Raw genomic sequence first — 20,611 nt, forward strand, 5'->3', positions numbered from 1 at the left:
TTATATAAATTTATTTATTTTTGGCTGCGTTGGGTCTTCGTTGCTGCGTGGCCTTTTCTAGTTGTGGTGAGCAGGGGCTACTCTTTGTTGCGGTGCGTGGGCTTCTTACTGTGGTGGCTTCTCTTGTTGCGGAGCACAGGCTGTAGGTGAATGGGCTTCAGTAGTTGTGGCACGCGGGCTCAGTAGTTGTGGCATGCGGGCTCAGTTGCTCCACGGCATGTAGGATATTCCTGGACCAGGACTCGAACCCATGTCCTCTGCATTGGCAGGCAGATTCTTAACCACTGCGCCACCAGGGAAGTCCCAAGTTAGTGTTTTTAATTTTTTTGGATAAATATCCAGTAGTGGAATTGCTGGATCACATGGTAGTTTTATTCTTAATTTTTTGAGGAATCGCCATGCTGTTTTCCATGGTGGCTGCACCAATTTATTTGAATCCTACCCTTTAAACTGGTGAATTTATGATATATGAATTATACCTCAATAAAGATGTTATAAAAAAGTAGAAAAAGGCATGTTTATATAAAACATCTTAAGTGGATTGGGTCATGCAGTATGGTTAGACAGGTGATGCTAGAGGTGAAGTAAGGAGGAGAGTTAATAAGGAGTTCCCACAGGGTTTGCAGCATTATTATTGGCCCAATTTTACAGGTGAGGAAACTGAGCTGTACAGAAATTTAAGGTCATACAGCTAGTACAGGATAAAGCCAGATTCTGTGGGGCCCTTAACTACCACATTACTCTCTCCTGGGAATTTCTGTCTCTGGTTTAAGATAAAGGCAAGGTGGAGAACATCCATGGCTAAGAATTTCTCAATGACATTGTTCTCTCTTCCTAGTGCCAACTCCTCAATGCTCCTCAGAAAGCACTCATCGCTTGGGTGCCTACCATCTGTTTAATAGACATTGTGGAAGTCTTGGTTTCTACAGTTTCTAGAGCAAAATTTAGAACAAAGCAATCCCTTTGAAGATATCAGTATGCAGCTTCTCTCCTTTGGGGAAGTGACGAAGTGATGTGTCCATCTGCCAATGTGAATACTTAGCAGAGAATGATCAGATAGAAGGCTTTATAACACAGTAACTGAATATCAGAGCACCCTCTGAAAACTCATAAAGATGTCACTTGTATATAAGCTCTTTGAATGTTCATGAGTACCCAGGACAACGCTAATTTGTCAGTATAAATTTGATATAGCAGACTTCTATTTCTCACAAGGCATTTCTGTATTTTCATATAAGTATAGGGTTTTGTTTGTTCGTTGGACATTCATTTTAATCTGATTATCAAATGAATCTTTGTCTCTCTTTTGGACTGTTTCTGTGAGCTAGATTCCCACATGTGGGATAATCCTGAGTCAAAGGGTGTGAACATTTCTAAGGCTCTTGATCTGTGTTTCCAAATTGCTTTGCAAAAAGATTGAACCAATTTACACTTCCACCAGCAGTGTATGAAAATATATTTAAATGCAAATTCCAAGCTGCATAGATTCTCTTTCCTAGGTATTTTACTTAAATCTGTTTCTTTAATGCTAAGCAAAAGCTGACCCAGGATGTTAAAAAAAGAAATCTGATTATAAAAATGGAGCAGATAGTTAAAACAGCTCTTAGGCAGAAATAAGCTTTAGAAAGACCCAAGCGAGGTGATAAAAATTTTAAGGCATCATGGCAAGAAGCACGGTTCTGAAGGGACCATTAACAATTTGGCTTAGACTGGGATAGCAACCGCCAAGAACGTCGGGCGTGGTCAGTGTACCAAATTCTAGTTTAGAAAAAGCAGGGTATTTTATTTATTTATATTTCACTTTGTTCTAAAGACGACTTAGGATACTTAAAGGGAGGATCTTGAGAAGTAGCACTGTGTCTGAATAATCAGTCCTGTGGGAATGAAACTAGCTCACGTCCCCTGAACTAAGGTCCACGCTTATCTCTCCCTGCACCGGACGGCTTGCCTCTGTAATCTGAGTTCAGTTTGCAACCACAATGACCGCCTCTGCGTCTAATAATGGGGCACAGAGATTTTAGGGGGCAAGGGGGTGGGGCAGGCAAGGGTAAGCCCAGACTCGGGATACCAACCCACTGAACTCTACACAAATCCAAAAGGTGCTGGGACTTCATCCTTCGGCCAGCCTAATGCATTCCCTCTGCCAGTTATTTGGGACCCCGCCTGCGAGTCTCCCATCACTACTGCTCTGTGCACCACCACCTTCCGCTCCCGACCCGCTTCTACAAGAAAGAGCTGACGCCGCCCGAGGAGTCAGAAACTCGATTTCGCCCCTTTCCACTTTTCCTTTCTCACTTTTGCTCCTCCTTTCCTGCTCTCTCTCCCTTCATCGACTTCTTTTCTTCTTCCCGTCTTCGTCTCTCCCTCCTCCACGCCTGCTTTCCACGCCTAGTCCCTGGGAGCAATCGCCCGGTCACCTCCTTTTCTCCAGCTCGGAGGCCCCCTCCTCTTGCCTCGTCGCCTCCCGGCTACCCCTCCGCCCGCGGCCTCGCCCGCAGCCAATCAGTGCGCAGCCTCCCGCGGCCCCGCCCTCCCCGGCGGTTCCGGGGTGGCCCGGCTGAGGCCAGGCCTCGGGAGTGGAGGGCGGCGCCGCGGCGTGGGGGCCGATGGGGCCTGGCGGTCGGGCGGCGCCGGCGCTGGGCTCGCCTGGACGCGGGTGTGCGGGTCTGTGAAGGGGTGAGGCGGGCGCTGCGGCTCGCCCGGGATGGGCCAGCCCCGGCCTGCCGGGGCCGAGCCGGAGGCGAGGGCGGCGCGCGGGACAGGCCTGCCGGGCGGGCGGCCCGGGGACTGAGGTAGAAGTGGGCGCGGAGGAAGGGGCCGAGCCAAGGCGGTGGGTGGAGCGGCGAGGGGGGCGGAGGCTGGGCCGCGGCGGGCGAGAGGAGCGGCGCGCCTGTCCGGAGCTCGGCGGCGGCGGCGCCGGAGGCGGCAGAGGCGGCGGCGGGCCCGGACGAGCGCCCGGAGGTGGCGGACGAGGCGCCGGGGGCCCCCATGGGCGGGTGTGTGGGCGCCCAGCACGACTCCTCGGGCAGCCTCAACGAGAACTCGGAGGGCACCGGAGGTAGGTGAGCGCCAGGGGGCAGCCTCGGCCCCCCATTGTTCCCGGCCAGGCCCGGCCACCTGTCCCGGCCCCTGCGGGCCCGCGGGCCGCGCGGCCGGGGTCCCCGTGCCCCTTTGTCATCCCCGCCTCCACGTCACTCCCCGCGCTCCGCTTCCGGCCACCCCGCTGGCCGCGGGGTCGCCCCCTTTTCTCCCTGGCCCTCGATAAAGCCCTCAGCGCTCCGGGGGTGTAGCCCTCGGCCTCTCGATCCCACCGCCTCGGCTCGGGAAACTCGGACCAGAAACCGCCTCTGGCCACCTCACTCCCTCTCCAGTTGGTTTAATTATTCAGGAACAGGATGGCGGCGCTGGGGTTGCAGAAAAGCCAATTGATGGGGGGTTGGGGGGAGCCTGATGCCTTCCCTCCGACGCGCCCGGTCACATCTCTCCGCACCCGTCCTTGTTCAGCAGAGTTGGCTGGTCTCAGCTTTCCTGAGTTTCAGATGACAGCTGCCCTGGTTGGTTCCAATTTGGCCATTTAAACCTGCAAGTTCCTGGAGCTCGGCCGGGGAAGTCTCAAGCGGCCACAGGCATTACTTTAACGAGGGGTGGGGAAACGGTCTTCTCGAGTAAAACGTGGCTTCTTGCTACAGCCCGGGGGTGTTGGACCAGTGTCGGGGTGGGCTAGTCAAATTCCTGTCAGTCTTACGTAAAGGAAAATATGTAGGATAAAAGTACAAATGCCTGAGAGTCCGTTTACCCTAGCAGAATCGGTACTGTAAAAGTTTTTGTAACATGAAACGCACTTCTTATTTATTGTAAAAAGCAGTTTGCTGAGGAGAGTATTTTAATGCAATCGGTGTTGTAGTATAGCAGAAGAATAATACAGTGAATTCTACTTTTAGTTAAATGATCTCTTGCTGAGTCCATTCTGTAGCTTGTGTAGAGGACAGAATGTTTTAAATAAGAAATCGCTTTTAGGAACAGCAAAGATGACAGTGTTGGTTTTGTTCCAACCTTGTGTTAGACGTCTCAAAATGTGGGGCATAAGTTCCTAGACTAAGTCGTTCGGGGATGGGTGGGTTTACAACTTTTTCTTAACATGCTAGCTAGCATTTAGACCAGCTGCTTGCCTGTCACTAAGCTCCATCTATAAACCATGTACATGAATGGTTTGGCTGATGAATGTCCTGAATTGCCTGATGTTTAGCCATGCCACTTCATTTAAAATGTATGGGCATCCTGTATGTCTAAGTCCTGGGTGAATGGTTTGAGAGCTCAGCGAAGCGTGTCTTGAAAAAATCGTCCATGAAAACGGTACTTTATAGTGCATTTCAAGTCAGAGCATAATTACTCAGTGGCACATTAACAATGAGATTTGCCCTGAAAACAGGGCAGGAAGATAAAAAGGGCATGATTGAAAACACCCTTAGGTTAAGATCAACTTGGGGGTCAGATGATTCTTCCTGCGGTTGAGGTGATAATTAATGGTACTGAACTATAGGTGGTGTTACTTTTTAGTAAGTACAGGTAGTGTGCTTGTTATAGGTAGTGTTTAGTTTTAATTAAAAATTTTCACACTTATTTTAATATTACAATTTAGCGTTTTTCTATTGTTGGTAATGCACTTGAACCAATTTATGGTTTTATGGCCTTTTGGTAGTGTGACTTATGACCAGCCAGGCATTATTAGCATGGGCTTTTTAAAGCAAGAAGTATTAGCTTTTGGTAATTTATTACCAATGGTATCTAGTTAGATAACTATAGTATCAGTTTCTTTGAGAACTGAGTTCTCTGGATCTTAAGGTGTGCTTTACCTTTTTGAAATAAAGTTTAGAAAAAAGAAACCTCAATCACCAAACCTCTTTATTTTTTTTCTGGAGAGAAGGCATGACCCTAATGTAACTGGGGTAAAGGAATGAGCTGTGTGGCATAAAAGGATTACTTCTGGAATTTAACTAGGGAGGCCTTTATTCTTCATTATTGTCATGATAGTTAAAGAGTTAATTGTGGTTTAAAGGAATTAGCTCAGGTGAGGGTTTCAGGTTAACATGTTAAATAGTTTCTTGCTTATCATGATAGATTTTTGTTGGGAAGGGAAAGACTTTTTCCTAAGGGTGTTGGCACAGATCCTTCACTTTTCAGACGTACAACAGTCGTTAGTAGTTTTAATCCGGACATATTGGCCTATGAAAATTTTTTTATCAGCATGGAGTTAAGTACAGTTTCCGACGCTTTTCATGACAGACTTAATTACATCCACGGTATAGTGCAAACATCACCGTTTTAGTATGGCTTCACTTTCTGAATATCAGCAGACTTAGTAAGATGACTAAAAAAACCCAACTTTTTTCGCTATTTGAGATACTGTACTTTCCCTTTCCCTCTGAATCTAAGTCTCTTAAGTATGCAAATAATTGTGTGTATATTGAGAAAAACTTCCTTTCTAGGTGGATTAGTTCTTTGAAGAAATTTGAGAATTTTTTGTAAGAGGTTATAGAATATGGAAATTGCTTAATTCATGTTATAGGATTTGTGTTGTCTATTGTTTTGGAATCAATTGCTGTATCTTCTGGCATACCTTGCCTAGAATTCAGTTTTTGAGTTTCAGCTACTTTGGCCATTTTTTAAATGCCTAATTTTAATCAAGAAAGGTATATTACAGGAGTTATGCAAGATCATTTAACAGGTCTCTCCAAGCTTCCACACTCCTAGATTTCCAATTGTTTTGACATTTGTAGACAGCATATTTTGTATGGTTCTCCACCTTATTATGACATTGTGATGCTGAGGTTGGCATGTAGGTCCTCTAGACAAGGCTCTAGCCCAAGGCATTTGCTAAGTAATTAAATCTCTGAGGATTTTTAAAAATAAGAAATATGTGAAGAAAAAACAATAAAATGAAATTCATTGAAGACAGCCAGTTACCTTCTTTTCATATTTTGATCATTTCTTTAATGAAAATAGTGATGTACAAAGTAGGTTCTCACTTTCTGGGTGTGTCATTTATTCTGTACATTCAGTGATATCCCAAGATTACCGACCCAGGCGGTCACCAGTTTCCAGGTTTACAGGAGGATAACTCTGAATGCTGAACATTGACTGCTTTATTTCAGAGTGTCTTGAGAATATCATGGAATTCTTTCAGATATCCATTTATAGCAGCCTTAACACCTACTTGATGAGAACAATGGTTTTTGAGTAACAACAGCTACCATTTATCCAGTATTTATTATGTAACAGGTGCTGTGATTATGTTCTCATTTGGTCTTCAACAACTCTGGGAGGTGGATAGTATCTCTGTTTTATAGATGGATTGAAGCTGGGAGAAATTAAATAACTTGCTTAACATGGCATAGCTTACAAATGGCAGAGTCAGAGCTTGAACTCAGGGCTATAATAAAGAATGCTAGTTTTTTTCTTTTTTTCTAGTTTTATGTTTTAAAAATTTTAGTAAAATACATATAAAACTAGCCACCTTAACCACTTTTAAGTGTACAGTCCAGTGGCATTAATTATATTCACAACGTGCAACCATCATCACTGTGTATTTCCAGAGTTTTTTATCACTCCAAACAGACTCTGGATCCATTAAGCAGTATCTTTGCTCCCCTCCCCTCCCCACCTGTGGTAACTGCCGATCTATGTTTTGTCTCTGAATTTGCCTGTTGTAGATATTTCATATAAATAGAATCATACAATGTTTATTGTTTTGTTGGTGGTATATTTCACTTACATGTCTTCCAGGCTTATCCTGCTGTAGCAAGTATCAATACTAAATCCTTTTTACAGCTGAATAATATTTCATTGTATATATATACACCACATTTTGATTATCTCTTCATCCATTGATGACATTTGTATTGTCTCCACTTTTTGGCTGTTGTGAATAATGCAGCTATGAACTTTGGTGTACACATAGCTGAGTCCCTATTTTCAGTGCTTTTTTGATATATACCTAGGAGAACCTAGGAATTAATAGGTCATGTGGTAATTCTGTGTTTACCTTTTTGAGGAACTGCCAAACTTTCCTACAGTGGCTGTACCATTTTATATTCCTACTAGCAGCATACAAGGGTTCCAGTTTCTCCACATTTTCACCAGCACTTGTTATTTCCTGTTTTAAAAATTATAGCCTTTCTAGTGGGTGTGAAGTGAGTGGTATCTCATTGTAGTTTTGGCTTGCATTTTGTAATGGCTAGTGATGTTAATGTCCTCATTTGGCATTTGAATATCTTCTTTTAATAGATAGAAATGTCTACTTAAGTCCTTTGCCTATTTTTTGATTGGGTTGTTTGGGGTTTTGTCGTTGTTGAGTTGTAAGAGTTCTTTATTTATTCTGTATATTAAACCCTTATCAAGATACATGATTTGCAGATATTTTCTCCCATTCTGTAGGTTGTCTTTTCACTCTCTTGATGGTGTCTTTGATGCACAAAAGTTTAATGAAGTCCAGTGTATCTATTTTTCCCTTTGTTGCCTGTGCTTACAGTTTCAGTTTTAAATATGTATTTAATCCTTCACTGATGGAGAAAGAATAAATCTATAACCAGTAATTCACAAATTAACATTTGCTTTTTTAACTATGAATAGAAAGCTGTTTTAAGCTTATTTCCTCTGTCAGATCTGGTGAAAAGGTTGATTTGCAGTGAAATGGTTTTTATTTTATTTTATTTTTTATAACTATTTATTTATTTTTATTTTTGGCTGCGTTGGGTCTTTGTTGCTGTGCGCGGGCTTCTCCTTGCATTGGCTTCTCTTGTGGAGCAAGGCCTCTAGGTGCGTGGGCTTCAGTAGTTGCGGCACGTGGGCTCTAGAGCGCAGGCTCAGTAATTGTGGCTCACCACCGGCTTAGTTGCTCTGTGGCATGTGGGAATCTTCCCAGATCACGGGTTGAACCCTGTCCCCTGCATTGGGCCACCAGGGAAGCACCTGCAGTGAAATGGCTTCTAAAAAGTTGACAAAGGTAGTAATCCATTAACCCGCTTCAACTTCGTAATTAAGAGGCGATTGTTGTATTTTCTGGGGAAACATTTTAAAATCAACAAGCACTGAGTACCCATAGTATGCCTAACTTTGTATTGGTTGCTGTTGTTCCAAAAAAAGGAATCATTATCCTATTTCTTGAGTATGTCAGAATCCTTTTTTAGGAAAATGTAATAAAATATGTACACATGAAGCAACTATAAAGCACTATTTAAACAGATAAAAATACCATTGAATAAATTGTGCACATGCTGAGGGAATAAAGGAAAACAAAGTGGCCTCAGCTGCTCACAGGTGTGGTCCCTCAACCAGCAGCATTGCCATCACATGGGAGCATGTTAGAAACACAGAATCTCAAGCCCTAGCCCTGAGCTATTGAATCAGAATCTGCATTTTAACAAGATTCTCAAATGATTCCCATGCACGTTAAAGTTCAAGAAACACTGATAGAGGATTGCTTACAATGGGAAGAGACTGGAGTGAGGAACCCATTAGGGTACAAAAAAAATGGCAGAACTTGGTGATTTATTGGATGTAGGGATGGATACAGAAAAGAAAATAATATGTTTGTGAACCTGGGTAACCAAGAATATTGAGGTGGCTTAAGGTTTAGATGACAGAAGAATTTTTAAGTTGAGATATCATTTAGGATGGTGCAGAAGTTTAGATATGGAACTCCTAAATGTTGAGGATTATGAATGTGGATTTTGGAATCACCTGGGGGATTGACTGAAGGTGAAAAAGTGAATGATTGCTGTGAGTAAGTAAAAAGAGGAGGAAAGTACTAAGAATTGAGTCATGAAAATTTCACAAAAGGTAGAGAAATGAGAATCACCTCTCAGGACCTGACCATAGTAAGTACTTAGTATACTGGATTTTGTTGAGTTATTGGGAAATGGGAGAACAGGTCTGCCTGTGAAACTGATAGATCTGATTGTATTTGAACTTTTCATTCTAGTATGGTGGTTGCAAAAATTTTAGTTGTAGTTTGACTCATATCCTAATACAAGATAGACTTTTTAGGCATCCAGCCCCAGAATATACCAACAGCCCTTTTGAGGTTGGTGTACTTCAGAACAAACACATCCTCTACAAGACATCAGTTACTTTTTTTTTAAAAAATTAATTTATTTGTTTTTATTTTTTTGGCTGTGTTAGGTCTTTGTTGCTGTGCATGGGGTTTCTCAAGTTGCACCGAGCAGGGGGCTACCCTTTATTGTGGTGCTCAGACTTCTCATTGCGGTGGCTTCTCTTGTTGTGGAGCATGGGCTCTAGGCGCGCGGGCTTCAGTAGTTGTGACACGTGGGCTCAGTAGTTGTGGCTCACGAGCTCTAGAGCACAGGCTCAGTATTTGTAGCACATGGGCTTAGTTGTTCCGCTGCATGTGGGATCTTCCTGGGCCAGGGATCGAACCTGTGTCCCCTGCATTGGCAGGCGGATTCTTAACCACTGCGCGACCAGGGAAGCCTATCAGTTACTTTCTTCTCCAAGAATATCATGCAAATCTATTCCTTATGTATTTTCAGTGTCCCATATATTATTTATACACATCATCTAACTAGGTTGCTTATTGAATTTTCTTTTGCTTCTACTCTTAGGACTGTGCCTATAGTAAAAAATGAAGCACACTGAACGTGACTAGGACTAAAGATTAAGTCTCCCCCTTTTTTATCCCTAGTGTGACAGTAGAAGTAAAAATCTTTCATATTTTTTTTGGGTTGGTGAGCTCTGGGGCTTTATGAGAGGGATGCATAAAATTTTGTACCATTTGGAGAGAGACACACTGTGAAATAGGAGGCATTTACTTGATAAAGCAGAGGGTGGCTTATTTGACTACGAGTGGAGTTGTGTGGAAAGAACCAAAAGGGACATATACAGCAGGAAAACGCAGGTTGGAAATACAGTGAGTGGTACTGTGGGTGGGTAGGTAGGTCCAGTAGGTATGAGAACTGAAATTAGGCCAGGGAAGCTACAGTTGGAAAATACTGCCATATGGGGCAAGCTGAATCCTCTTTGAGAAAAGATTTTAAAACTCTGGTTTACATAAAAAACTGACATGGTATGTTGTAGCCCCCGCCTCATCAGCTACCTTCCACTGGGCTAGTCCCACTCGTTTTCAGTTTTCTACTAAGTAGAGGGTTGAAATTTTTTCCCAGTCAAGATTATTTGGGAATTTATGTTGGAAAGACATTTTGAAAGAAGAGTCTCATTATGGATATTAAATGGGCTTTTTCATCTGATTTTGTATTTAGGAATCAGTTGCTAGTGATACACAGTATGGACAGAAGATTTAAGCCACTAGAAATGATAGGAATTGTCATTCCTTTGATTTTTGTTGGCTCTAATCTGTAATACCTGTCTTTCTTATGGAGAAATTGTAATTAGTGGATTTTATTTTTAAATCTGATTTTCTTACAGTAAATGCAAAGCTTTGGCAGCACCTTGCTAGTAGTACTATACCCAGGTGAGTCTTCTAATGTGAATGATTATTGAGTGTTAATAACAGTAATTAGGAACTTTTGCCTTATGTTAATGAATTATCTCTCTTGTGGTTTTTGACCGAAACACATTATTCTCTTGTTGCAAGGGAGCATTAAGTTGATTTTGGTAAGCAACATGATCATATTAATTGGGTGATCAATTTGCTGACTTAGTGATTCTCTCCTTTTTCCTTACTGCAGACCACCTGAATGGTTTATCTTCATTTGGTGGACCACTGCAGCTGATTCTCCCTGCCACCCCTCACCATCCCTACCCAGCTTTCTGCTTCTGCTTGTCGGGCAGTACTAGGCTACCAGCAGGCTCCTCATGTTTCACTGGTAGTTCAAGGACCATAGGTTGAGACTTTACTAATGCGTATGTACTTAAAGATGCATGTGTGTTGGCCAAGAACAATCAAGCATGTATTCATCTTGCATCAGCTACTTTGACTTGCAGGCAGCAAGAATCAAGCTAGGTTTTGAATATACTCCATATATTGAGCTGAGTGGTTAAATATTGTTGAGTATACATTGGGTATTGTAATGCCATATTTTTGCATGTTTGCAGTAAAATTTTAGAAGTTTCCATTACAGCTCTGTTTTTAGAAATGAAATTTCTGTTGAAGGTAGCTGTTTAAGAAAAAGAGATATTTACATGTGGGGGTAATTTTATATGAATTTCACTTGAGTGTGAAGTCTTAATGATACATTTGCTCAAGACTTCAGTAAGTAATGAATTAGTGACTTTGGGACTTCTCTGTTTGAGTTCTTACCCTCACAAGAAACCCTTCAGATAATTTTATGTATTTATTATAATTGGTTTGTAGGTATAAGCAAGGTCAGATTGCTTCTTTGCATTTGTTCAGATAGTTTCCATGCTTGTGGGCTATGTGACAAGAGTATCAAAGGGGCAGAGTAACAAATTGTCCAAGTCATTCAAGGTATGAATCTGCTTCATAATAAACTATCACTTTCAACTCAGGGCAAACACTTTATTTTTTAGGTTCTTCCTGAAAGGAAGAAAGCTGTCTTTTAAAAATAGACAGCTTCCGTTATTTCTAATTGCCAGCACTTGAAGCTAACTATAAGTAGAGATATAAATAAGACTTGCTCTGTGAAATCAGGTTAGCTTATGGTCTAATGAAGGAATCATACGTTTAAATAATTAGGAAAAGTTTAAAAAGTCTCTATAGCAATGAAAAAAGTATTATGGAAGTTCAAGGAGCAGTGTGGAGCACTGTCAGAAAACTTCATTGGAGAGGTGATATAAGAAGTTGGTCTGAAAGAGGAGTAGATGAAGAAAAGGCAGAAGGGTATTCTGTGTGCAGAGGAAATTACTTGTATAGAAATATGAAAAAACATGGCATTTTGGGGGACTGGCAAGAAGCTTGTGGAGGGAATGGTGAAACATGAAGTTATTAGGGTATGTTGTCAGATTTTGGAAGGCATAATTGACATAATCAATAGACAAAGTTGTGAGACAATATTATAGGCGATACTAGTTAAGTGGTTTAAAATTTTACTGTTTGTTTTTTTGTGCATCTAATGAACTAATTCCCATTTAATGCTGCATTCTGAAGTTATTTTGTACAAATTTCTGATGTACTAGGTTGTTGTAGTCTTTAACAGATTTTTATTCTTTTGTAGTTGTAATGGGATTATTACATATTAAACATAAAGACAAAACCGATATCGTATATTAACGCATATATGTGGAATCTGAAAAAACTGGTATAAACGATCTTATTTACAAAGCAGAAATAGACCCACAGACGTGGAGAACAGATGTATGGATACCAAGGAGGAAAGGGGGATGTGGGATGAGTTAGGAGATTGGGATTGACATATATATACTATTGATACTATGTATAAAATAGATAACTAATGAGAACCTACTGTATAGCACAGGGAACTCTACTCAGTGCTCTGTAGTGACCTAAATGGGAAGGAAATCCAAAAAAGAGGGGATATATGTATATGTATAGCTGATTCACTTTGCTGTACAGTAGAAACTAACACAACATTGTAAAGCAACTATACTCCAATAAAAATTTTAAAAATTAAAAAAATAAAATAGAAAAATACCCATAAAAAATATGTTTGTTTTTTACATACACATGTAGGTGTTTGTCCCAGATCAGTTGTTTTTTCTTGGGTTCCAGTTTTGTGGCATATGTAAAGAGTTTGGGCTAAGATTCTGCAGATCTGCCTGAGTTTTAATTTCTATTGAGAAAAGGCCTGCATTAGCTGTGGTACTTTGGGCTCAGTTTCTTCTGAAGAAAAAAAAAATTTTTTTGAAAAACAGAGGATTAGTGGATTAGATCTTCTCTATCAAGATATCTAATTCTTTTAAAAACATTTTTAATGATAATTTTTAAACATGTTGAGAAGTTGAAAGACTCTAGTACAAACACTTGAATACCCATCAATTAGATTGAACAAATGTGTATGTATATATACATTTGCTTAACTGTTTGAAAGTGAGTACAGACATCATGACACTTCAACATCCATCTTTAAAAAATAAAGCTCTTCTCCTACATAACAATACTATTATCACTCCTAAGAAGATTAACTGTTACTCCCTAAGATCTAGTCCATAATCAGAATCTCCCAGTTGTCCCCCAAGTGTCTTTTATATCTGTTTTTTTCAAAATAGGATCTAATCTGCATTTAGACATTGCATTTGTTTGTGTCTTTAATCTTTTTCTTTAGAAATTTATTCTTTCTTTAAATATTTTTAAAGATTTATTTATTATTTATTTTAGGCGGCATTGATCTTAGTTGTGGCACACAGGGTCAATGATTGGATCTTTCGTTGCGGCCCATGGGCTTCTCTAGTAGTGGGTTTCTCTCTAGTTGTGGTGGCAGGTTTTCTCTTTTCTGGTTGTGGCGTGCAGGCTCCAGGGAGCGTGGGCTCCAGAGCACATGGGCTCTGTAGTTTGCTGCATGCACGCTCTCTAGTTGAGGTGTTCTAGCTCAGTAGTTGTGGCACATGGGCTTATTTGCCCCGCGGCATGTGGGATCTTAGTTCTCTGACCAGGGATCAAACCCGCATCCCCTGCATTGTAAGGCGGATTCTTTGCCACTGGACCATCAGGGAAGTCCCTCTTTAATCTTTTTAAATCTAGAAAACCTCCCCCCCTTTTCTTCTCTATGACATTGACTTTTTGAAGAGTCTTATATTATGTACCACCATCTGGATTTGTCTTGTTTCCCTGTGGTGTATTTAGTGAATTCTTATAGCCTCTGTATTTTCTTTAGACTGGAAATTAGGTAGATCTAATTCTTTTTTTTTTTAAAGATTTAATTTTTATTTATTTTTGGCTGTGTTGGGTTTTCGTTGCTGCGCACAGATTTTCTCTAGTTGTGGTGAGCGGGGGCTACTCTTCGTTGCGGTGCTCGGGCTTCTCCTTGCGGTGGCTTCTCTTGTTGCAGAGCATGGGCTCTAGGCGTGCGGGCTTCAGTAGTTGTGGCACACGGGCTCTAGAGCGGAGGCTCAGTAGTTGTGGCGCATGAGCTTAGTTGCTCTGCGGCATGTGTGGGATCTTCCCGGACCAGGGATCGAACCTGTGTCCCATGCATTGGCAGGTGGATTCTTATCCACTGCACCACAGAGGAAGTCCCAGCTAGATCTAATTCTAACAAAATATATATGATTCTTTATTTCCTAGACTATAGTAGATCCAAAATCCAAACTTTTCCTAGTTCTTTTCTGCTATCTAACTTCCAACACTGGGATAATCTTTCATTACGGAACAAGTATGAGCCTTTTTTTGTTTTTCATTTTTCCACGCAGAAATAATCCTGCTGTCCTGAATATCATAGTACTATTATTCTTTAGTGCTTAGTCTCCTCTCATTCTTTCCCCCAACTTTATTGAGGAATAATTGACAAATATTATTGTATATATTTAAAGTATACAATATCATGATTTCATATACATATACATTGTGAAACTATTACCCAAATCAAGATAATTAACACATTCTTGGTAATGAGAATCCTTAAGGTCTACTCTCAGCGACTTTCAAGTATAAAGTACTGTTATTAACAGTCACCATACTGAACATTAGATCTTCATAACTTTTGCTTCTTAAAACTGAAAGTTTGTGCCCTTTGATCCACATCCCGTTCTCCCATTTTTACAATAATCTTCTATCATCGTTATTTTTGTACATTACTTACATTCTCAGAATATAAGCTGCATTGGACCTGGGACAGAGACTTCAGTTTCTTCATAGTACTTTAGGCTTAGTTAACAATTGTGTGAAACACATCTTTGACTTTATAATGACGTTAGGGAGAAAGTGATATTTTCTTGATAGAACATTATTTAATTCTAGAACAAAAACCTTGTTAAATAAGACCATACAGTGTAATGAAAAGATCTGGGAGTCAGAATTCTTCAGTTCTGGTTCCACCTCTGTTCCCTGTATCAGTTACCTTAAATAAGTCACTTGACTTCCTGGTTTCTTAGTTTTTTTCTCATCTGTAAAATGAGCATGTTGGATGAGATCAGTAGACTCCAACTTTTTAAATAGTTGAATCTTCTTTTTTAGGTATATGTTACACTGAACGCTAATATATCAGTCTCAGCATTTGATTTCTTTTTATTTTGATTGTATATAGTCACTAAAAAATAAAAATAAATGATTTAGAGTCTCATAAAGTTCTGTAGGAGATTTTGTTTTTGTTTTTGCGGTACGCGGGCCTCTCACTGCTGTGGCCTCTCCCATTGCGGAGCACAGGCTCCAGACGCGCAGGCTCAGTGGCCATGGCTCACGGGCCCAGCTGCTCCGCAGCATGTGGGATCCTCCCGGACCGGGGCACGAACCCGCGTCCCCTGCATCGGAAGGCAGACTCTCAACCACTGCGCCACCAGGGAAGCCCTGTAGGAGATTTTTTTAAAAGTTTGAATAACTAACACTATCAGCTATACTCAGAACTTAAACACTAACATGTCATACAGTATTATGGTTTATGTTTTACTTTCACTAAGCATTCTCCAGTTAATTTTTAAGATGAGGGCATAGGGCTTCCCTGAAAGTGAAGGTATTTCATTATTTAAGATGTGAACTTCACCTCTCAGTTCATTTGAAGCTGGAAGTGCACCTTGGTACGGTTAGGCCTTTGCTTTTCCCTACCTCTGACGCCATGTCACTTTTCACTTTTCTATTTTCTCTCTTGAGCATAAAATATTCCAACTCTTTGCCCTCAATTGGGCAAACTTGTGTTATGTTTAACCTTTCGAAATTCAGACAGTGAGTACTTCATGGAAAAGCGATTGTTGGATAAGATCTTGTATTTGTGATTTATGAAGGAGGAACTAGAATCAGAAGAGGTGCTGGGAAGGACCTGGAGGTGAGGTCTGGTGTCTGCCATGTTTGTGAGAGTCTGACTCTTGCTTATGAAGAATGGACTAGATTGAGATGAATCATAAAAGGGGTGTCAGCGGAAGATCTTTGCATCTAGTGAATAAAGCTTAGCTTCTTCCCATTTCAGGGCCTTTGCCTTAATGTAAATAAATATTTGCTGTGTAGTGCTTTTTATTACAGTTCTTAAAAATAGCATGATCTTTCCCCATGTTTTATTTTTTTATATTGCTTTTGGAAATTATTTGTTTACTTGCTTATTTCCTGTCTTCTCCCACAATATTATAAGGTCTGTGAGGTCAGGGGCCTTTTCTGATTTCTTCTTTACTGTATGCCTAGTGTCTAGTATAGTTACTGGTACATGTGCATTCAGTAGTTGCTGATTGAATAAATAAGTGAAATAATGAATGAATAGTTGTGACTGTTTTATCATTTGGAGAATAAAAAGTTTACTACTTGGCTTTAGTTATTTCATTTGTTTTTTGGGTGAAATGTATAGTAATAAAAACTATTGTAATGTTGTAATGTACAACTATGTCCTTGGTTGTACAAGGGCCTATTATCTTTAGTGATTTTCCTCATGATAATTAACTCTGGGATAGATTCTTATTTGCCTATTTGATGAAAGGGAGGGAGTGATCTGATTTGCTTGTTAAAGTCTCCCCACTTATTTTGTGTTTATTTGTGTATTATTCTGTCATCCTTAGCAAACTTAGTGGTGATTTGAATTGCTTTGCATATGAAAAGAGGGTTAATTATATTTAAAGCCCACCCAGCCCCGTGGCATTTATGTCAGGCTGTTTTTGAGCTGATTCTGTGCTTATGTTGAATGCAGCAGAAATCTAGGTCTCACATGCAGCCTGTAAAGTATTATATTGACAAGGAATAATGAAGACACCCTTTAAGAATTCTCTGAATTTAGGTGTTCGGGGTTTTTCTGAGGAGACATTTTAGGGGATTTTGGAGAAGGGCAGAACCTGGGGACAACTTGTAGGGTGGAACTACTCTCTGAAGTACTTTACTAAAGACTGATTTCACTCTGGGGCTCAGAACTATTCGTCCTTTATTTATTTTCGAAACCACATTCCTCCATATAAAAACTATTGAGTTGGCCAAAAAGCGTCTTCGGTTTTTAAGTAAAAATAAAAGACACATTTGTCATTTTCACCAAGAACTTTATTGAACAGCATATTCACCCTTTTGTTTCACTACCTTCTGCCATTTTTCGGGCAACTTAATAATTCCATCTTCCAACTTTTTATCTTTTTGAGCAAAGAACTGTTCCAGGTGCCTTTTACAGTCGTTCAGGGAATTGAAATCTTTTCCGTTAAGAGAATTTTGTAAAGACTGAAATCAGTCGAAATCCGAAGGTGCAATGTCTGGCGAATACGGCGGAAGAATTAGAACTTCCCAGCCAAGCTGTAACAGTTTTTGCCTGGTCATCAAAGAAACATGCGGTCTTGCGTTATCCTGATGGAAGATTATGCGTTTTCTTTTGACTAATTCTGGACGCTTTTTGTCAAGTGCTGCTTTCTTGTGGTCTAATTGGGAGCAGTACTTGTTGGAATTAATCATTTGGTTTTCCGGAAGGAGCTCATAATAGAGGAGTCCCTTCCAATCCCACCATATACACAACATCACCTTCTTTGGTTGAAGACCAGCCTTTGGTGTGGTTGGTGCTGGTTCATTTCGCTTGCCCCACGATCTCTTCAGTTCCACATTATTGTGCAATATCCATTTTTCATCGCCCGTCACAATTTGTTTTAAAAATGGAACGTTTTCATTATGTTTAAGTAGAGAATCACATGTGGAAATATGGTCAAGAAGGTTTTTTTCACCTGACTTATGGGGAACCCAAACATCAGAGCGATTCACATAACCAAGCTGGTGCAAATGATTTTCAGTGCTTGATTTGGATATTTTGAGTATGTCGGCTATCTCTCGCGTGGTATAACATTGATTGCCTCAATTAATGTCTCGATTTGATCGCTATCGACTTCAACTGGTCTGCCCGACTGTGGAGCATCATCCAACGAGAAATCTCCAGCACGAAACTTTGCAAACCACTTTTGACACGTTCGATCAGTCATAGCACCTTCCCCGTACACTGTACAAATCTTTTTTTGTGTTTCAGTTGCATTTTAACCTTTCTTGAAATAATAAAGCATGATATACTGAAAATGTTTTTTTCTTCTTCCATCTTCAATATTAAAATGGCTACACAAAAATTCACCAATTTGGATAAGTATGTTTTAAAATAAATTTATTTATTTTTGGCTGTGTTGGGTCTTCGTTGCTGCGCGCAGGCTTTCTCTAGTTGCGGCGAGCGGGGGTTACTCTTCGTTGCGGTGTGCAGGCTTCTCATTGCAGTGGCTTCTCTTGTTGTGGAGCACGGGTTCTAGGCACCCGGGCTTCAGTAGTTGTGGCACGCAGGCTTCAGTAGTTGTGGCTCACGGGCTCTAGAGCACAGGTTCAGTAGTTGTGGCGCACGGGCTTAGTTGCTCCGCGGCGTGTGGGATCTTCCCAGCCCAGGGCTCGAACCCGTGTCCCCTGCTTTGGCAGGCGGATTCTTAACCACTGTGCCACGAGGGAAGTCCCACATACATTTTCTTGATTCTTTCAAGAAACCTTTGACTTTAAGGAAGGCTGATATTAATATCGCCATTTTAGAAGGAAGGAAACTGAGGCACACAGATGGTTTTGATCTGATTAAGGAATAAAAACAGTAGCCCAAACTGTAGTCTCTGTCTTCTGTTTTCTAACTCAGTATTCTCTCCACAGATGGTAAGGAGGGGTTTTGGTTGACTTTTCTTTCCTTGGAGCAGAAGAGAGAGTGTGTGTGTGTGTGTGTGTGTGTGTGTGTGTGTGTGTGTGTGTGTGTGTGTGTGTGTGTGTGTGTGTGTGTGTGTGTGTGTGTGTGTGTGTGTGTGTGTGTGTGTGTGTGTGTGTGTGTGTGTTTTCGTTCATGGCAGTAAACACAGTTGAGTTGAAGTTAATGAAATGTGGTTCTTAAGGACTCTTCATACTCCAAAATGGAGATGGCAGCCGTAAGAAATGAGGTGAGTAATTGTCTTTGATCTTAGTCAACAAATTATATTGCATCTCACAAGATAGAAATTTTGAACTGAGATCTTAATTATCTAACTGGCTCAAATGGAAAAAAGTGATAATCTTGCTCATCTTCTTTTGTGCCCCTTTACTCAGTTACCTTCTTTTTCATTGTTACCTCTGCCTCCTATCCCAGACTGAATGTTTTCAGCTTAAAATTCAGTTTTATTCCAGCTTGACTTGAATTTAGTAGTTGAACTTTGTGGGGAAACAAGTTTCCTTCAGGTCCTTAAAGTACAAGAAAAGAAGGCTTTGTCTCGTTTGGAGAAAGCTTATAAAGTCTTTTTAATAAAGGGTGCTCTTAAATCACCCTTAGTGGAGTATTAGAGTATCTGTCTGCTTCAAATCATAGAGTGGTGATTGTCCTGAAGGGTGAGTTGAAGGAGGTTACATGAAAGTTCACTCTGATTAGTATATACAGAAATTTAAGGATGGGGATTGGAACCCAGAAGTGAATGAGTGTCTGTACTTATAATATCAGCATATGGACATTTGAAACCACCTCCTGGTTTTATACCTGATAAAAGGAACTGAAACCATCCATCACCTGGTCACCTGGAGTGTCTCATTCAGAAGTGGGGAGGGGGGAACCTATGGTGGTCCCATAATACAGTTTCATTATCAGAGCTTGTACTTTTTCTGTCAGTCACCAATAAATTTCTTCCTTGACTTGGAAATAATAATTTTAACTTGATGGTGATTAAACAGCTTTTGGGCCTTTGATCATTGCTGTGTTGCAAAAATTAACACACAGGGCCTGTTGAACAAACCCTTCCGTGAATTTGGCTTTTGTAGCTCTTGGTTTGTGATGATTGCATCTTGTCATGGATACTTCTCTCTTCTTAAATGACTCAGAGTAGTTTATATACCGTTTAAATTCTCATAACTATGAAGTGAAAAATTGAGATGTGTCACTACATATAACAAGTGGGACATAATGAAAAGGAATTTGAGGAAACAATAAAATGATACCCAATATTTCTAGACTGAACATTGAATAAGACACTTAAGCTGTAACAAGAGCTTTGAGAATGGGGAAAATTGCTTATCTGTAATAAAATGTAATAAATACTACTGGAGGCAAGAAGGAGACTATCTTTTTGCATTGGATCTATCATGGGGTAGAAAACAGGTTCTTGTGTGTGTTTGTATTTTTGTTTTCTATATACCAGCACTAAGTGTACTGACTAGAAATTACAGTGTAACTGCATAGGGCAAGCAAATGACCGGAAAAATAACCTTTTTCTTTTTCTGTCACAGATGATCTTTAACCATTTTAAGAAGGGAATAATAAATAGGGACAGAACTTACTTTTCAGTAGTAGAGGTAGGTTTTTCAGTTTGGGACAAGGATGTATACTAAAAGTCTTACGTGTGTGAAAGTTTCACCATTTATCAGAGGAGGGAAAAGACGTTTTCAGGCGAAACATTGAGGGAGATTAAAGAAACTTAAGATGTAGAATAAAATTCAGTTTCCGTTGAGAAATAATTCTGATAGTTCTGATTTAATAATAAATAGGAAGTATAAACAACATAGGTGAGTTATTTTTGTAGTAAAATCTTGGGGAGGAAATGCTATACAATTTTAAAATAGTTAAAGTATTGATTAACAATATCTTTGCATTTA

The 20,611-nt window shown here is 40.4% G+C and overlaps 1 protein-coding gene across 2 annotated transcripts in view; it reads left to right on the top strand.

The window, feature by feature from the left end:
* Nucleotides 1-2,821: 2,821 nt before the first annotated feature.
* The window catches only part of UBTD2 (ubiquitin domain containing 2), a 64,950-nt gene continuing 47,160 nt past the window's right edge, over nucleotides 2,822-20,611 (top strand). The window contains exon 1 of one of the 2 annotated variants that reach the window (XM_060008391.1): nucleotides 2,822-3,062. Coding sequence is in view for 1 of the 2 variants with exons in the window: in XM_060008390.1 (XP_059864373.1) it covers nucleotides 2,989-3,058 (70 nt within the window). In the remaining variant the exon portion in view is untranslated. The remainder of the gene's footprint in view (nucleotides 3,063-20,611) is intronic. The other variant, XM_060008390.1, reaches the window with a different exon arrangement.

This window comes from Delphinus delphis, chromosome 3 (assembly GCF_949987515.2).
Source record: "Delphinus delphis chromosome 3, mDelDel1.2, whole genome shotgun sequence".
Classification (NCBI taxonomy): domain Eukaryota; kingdom Metazoa; phylum Chordata; class Mammalia; order Artiodactyla; family Delphinidae; genus Delphinus; species Delphinus delphis.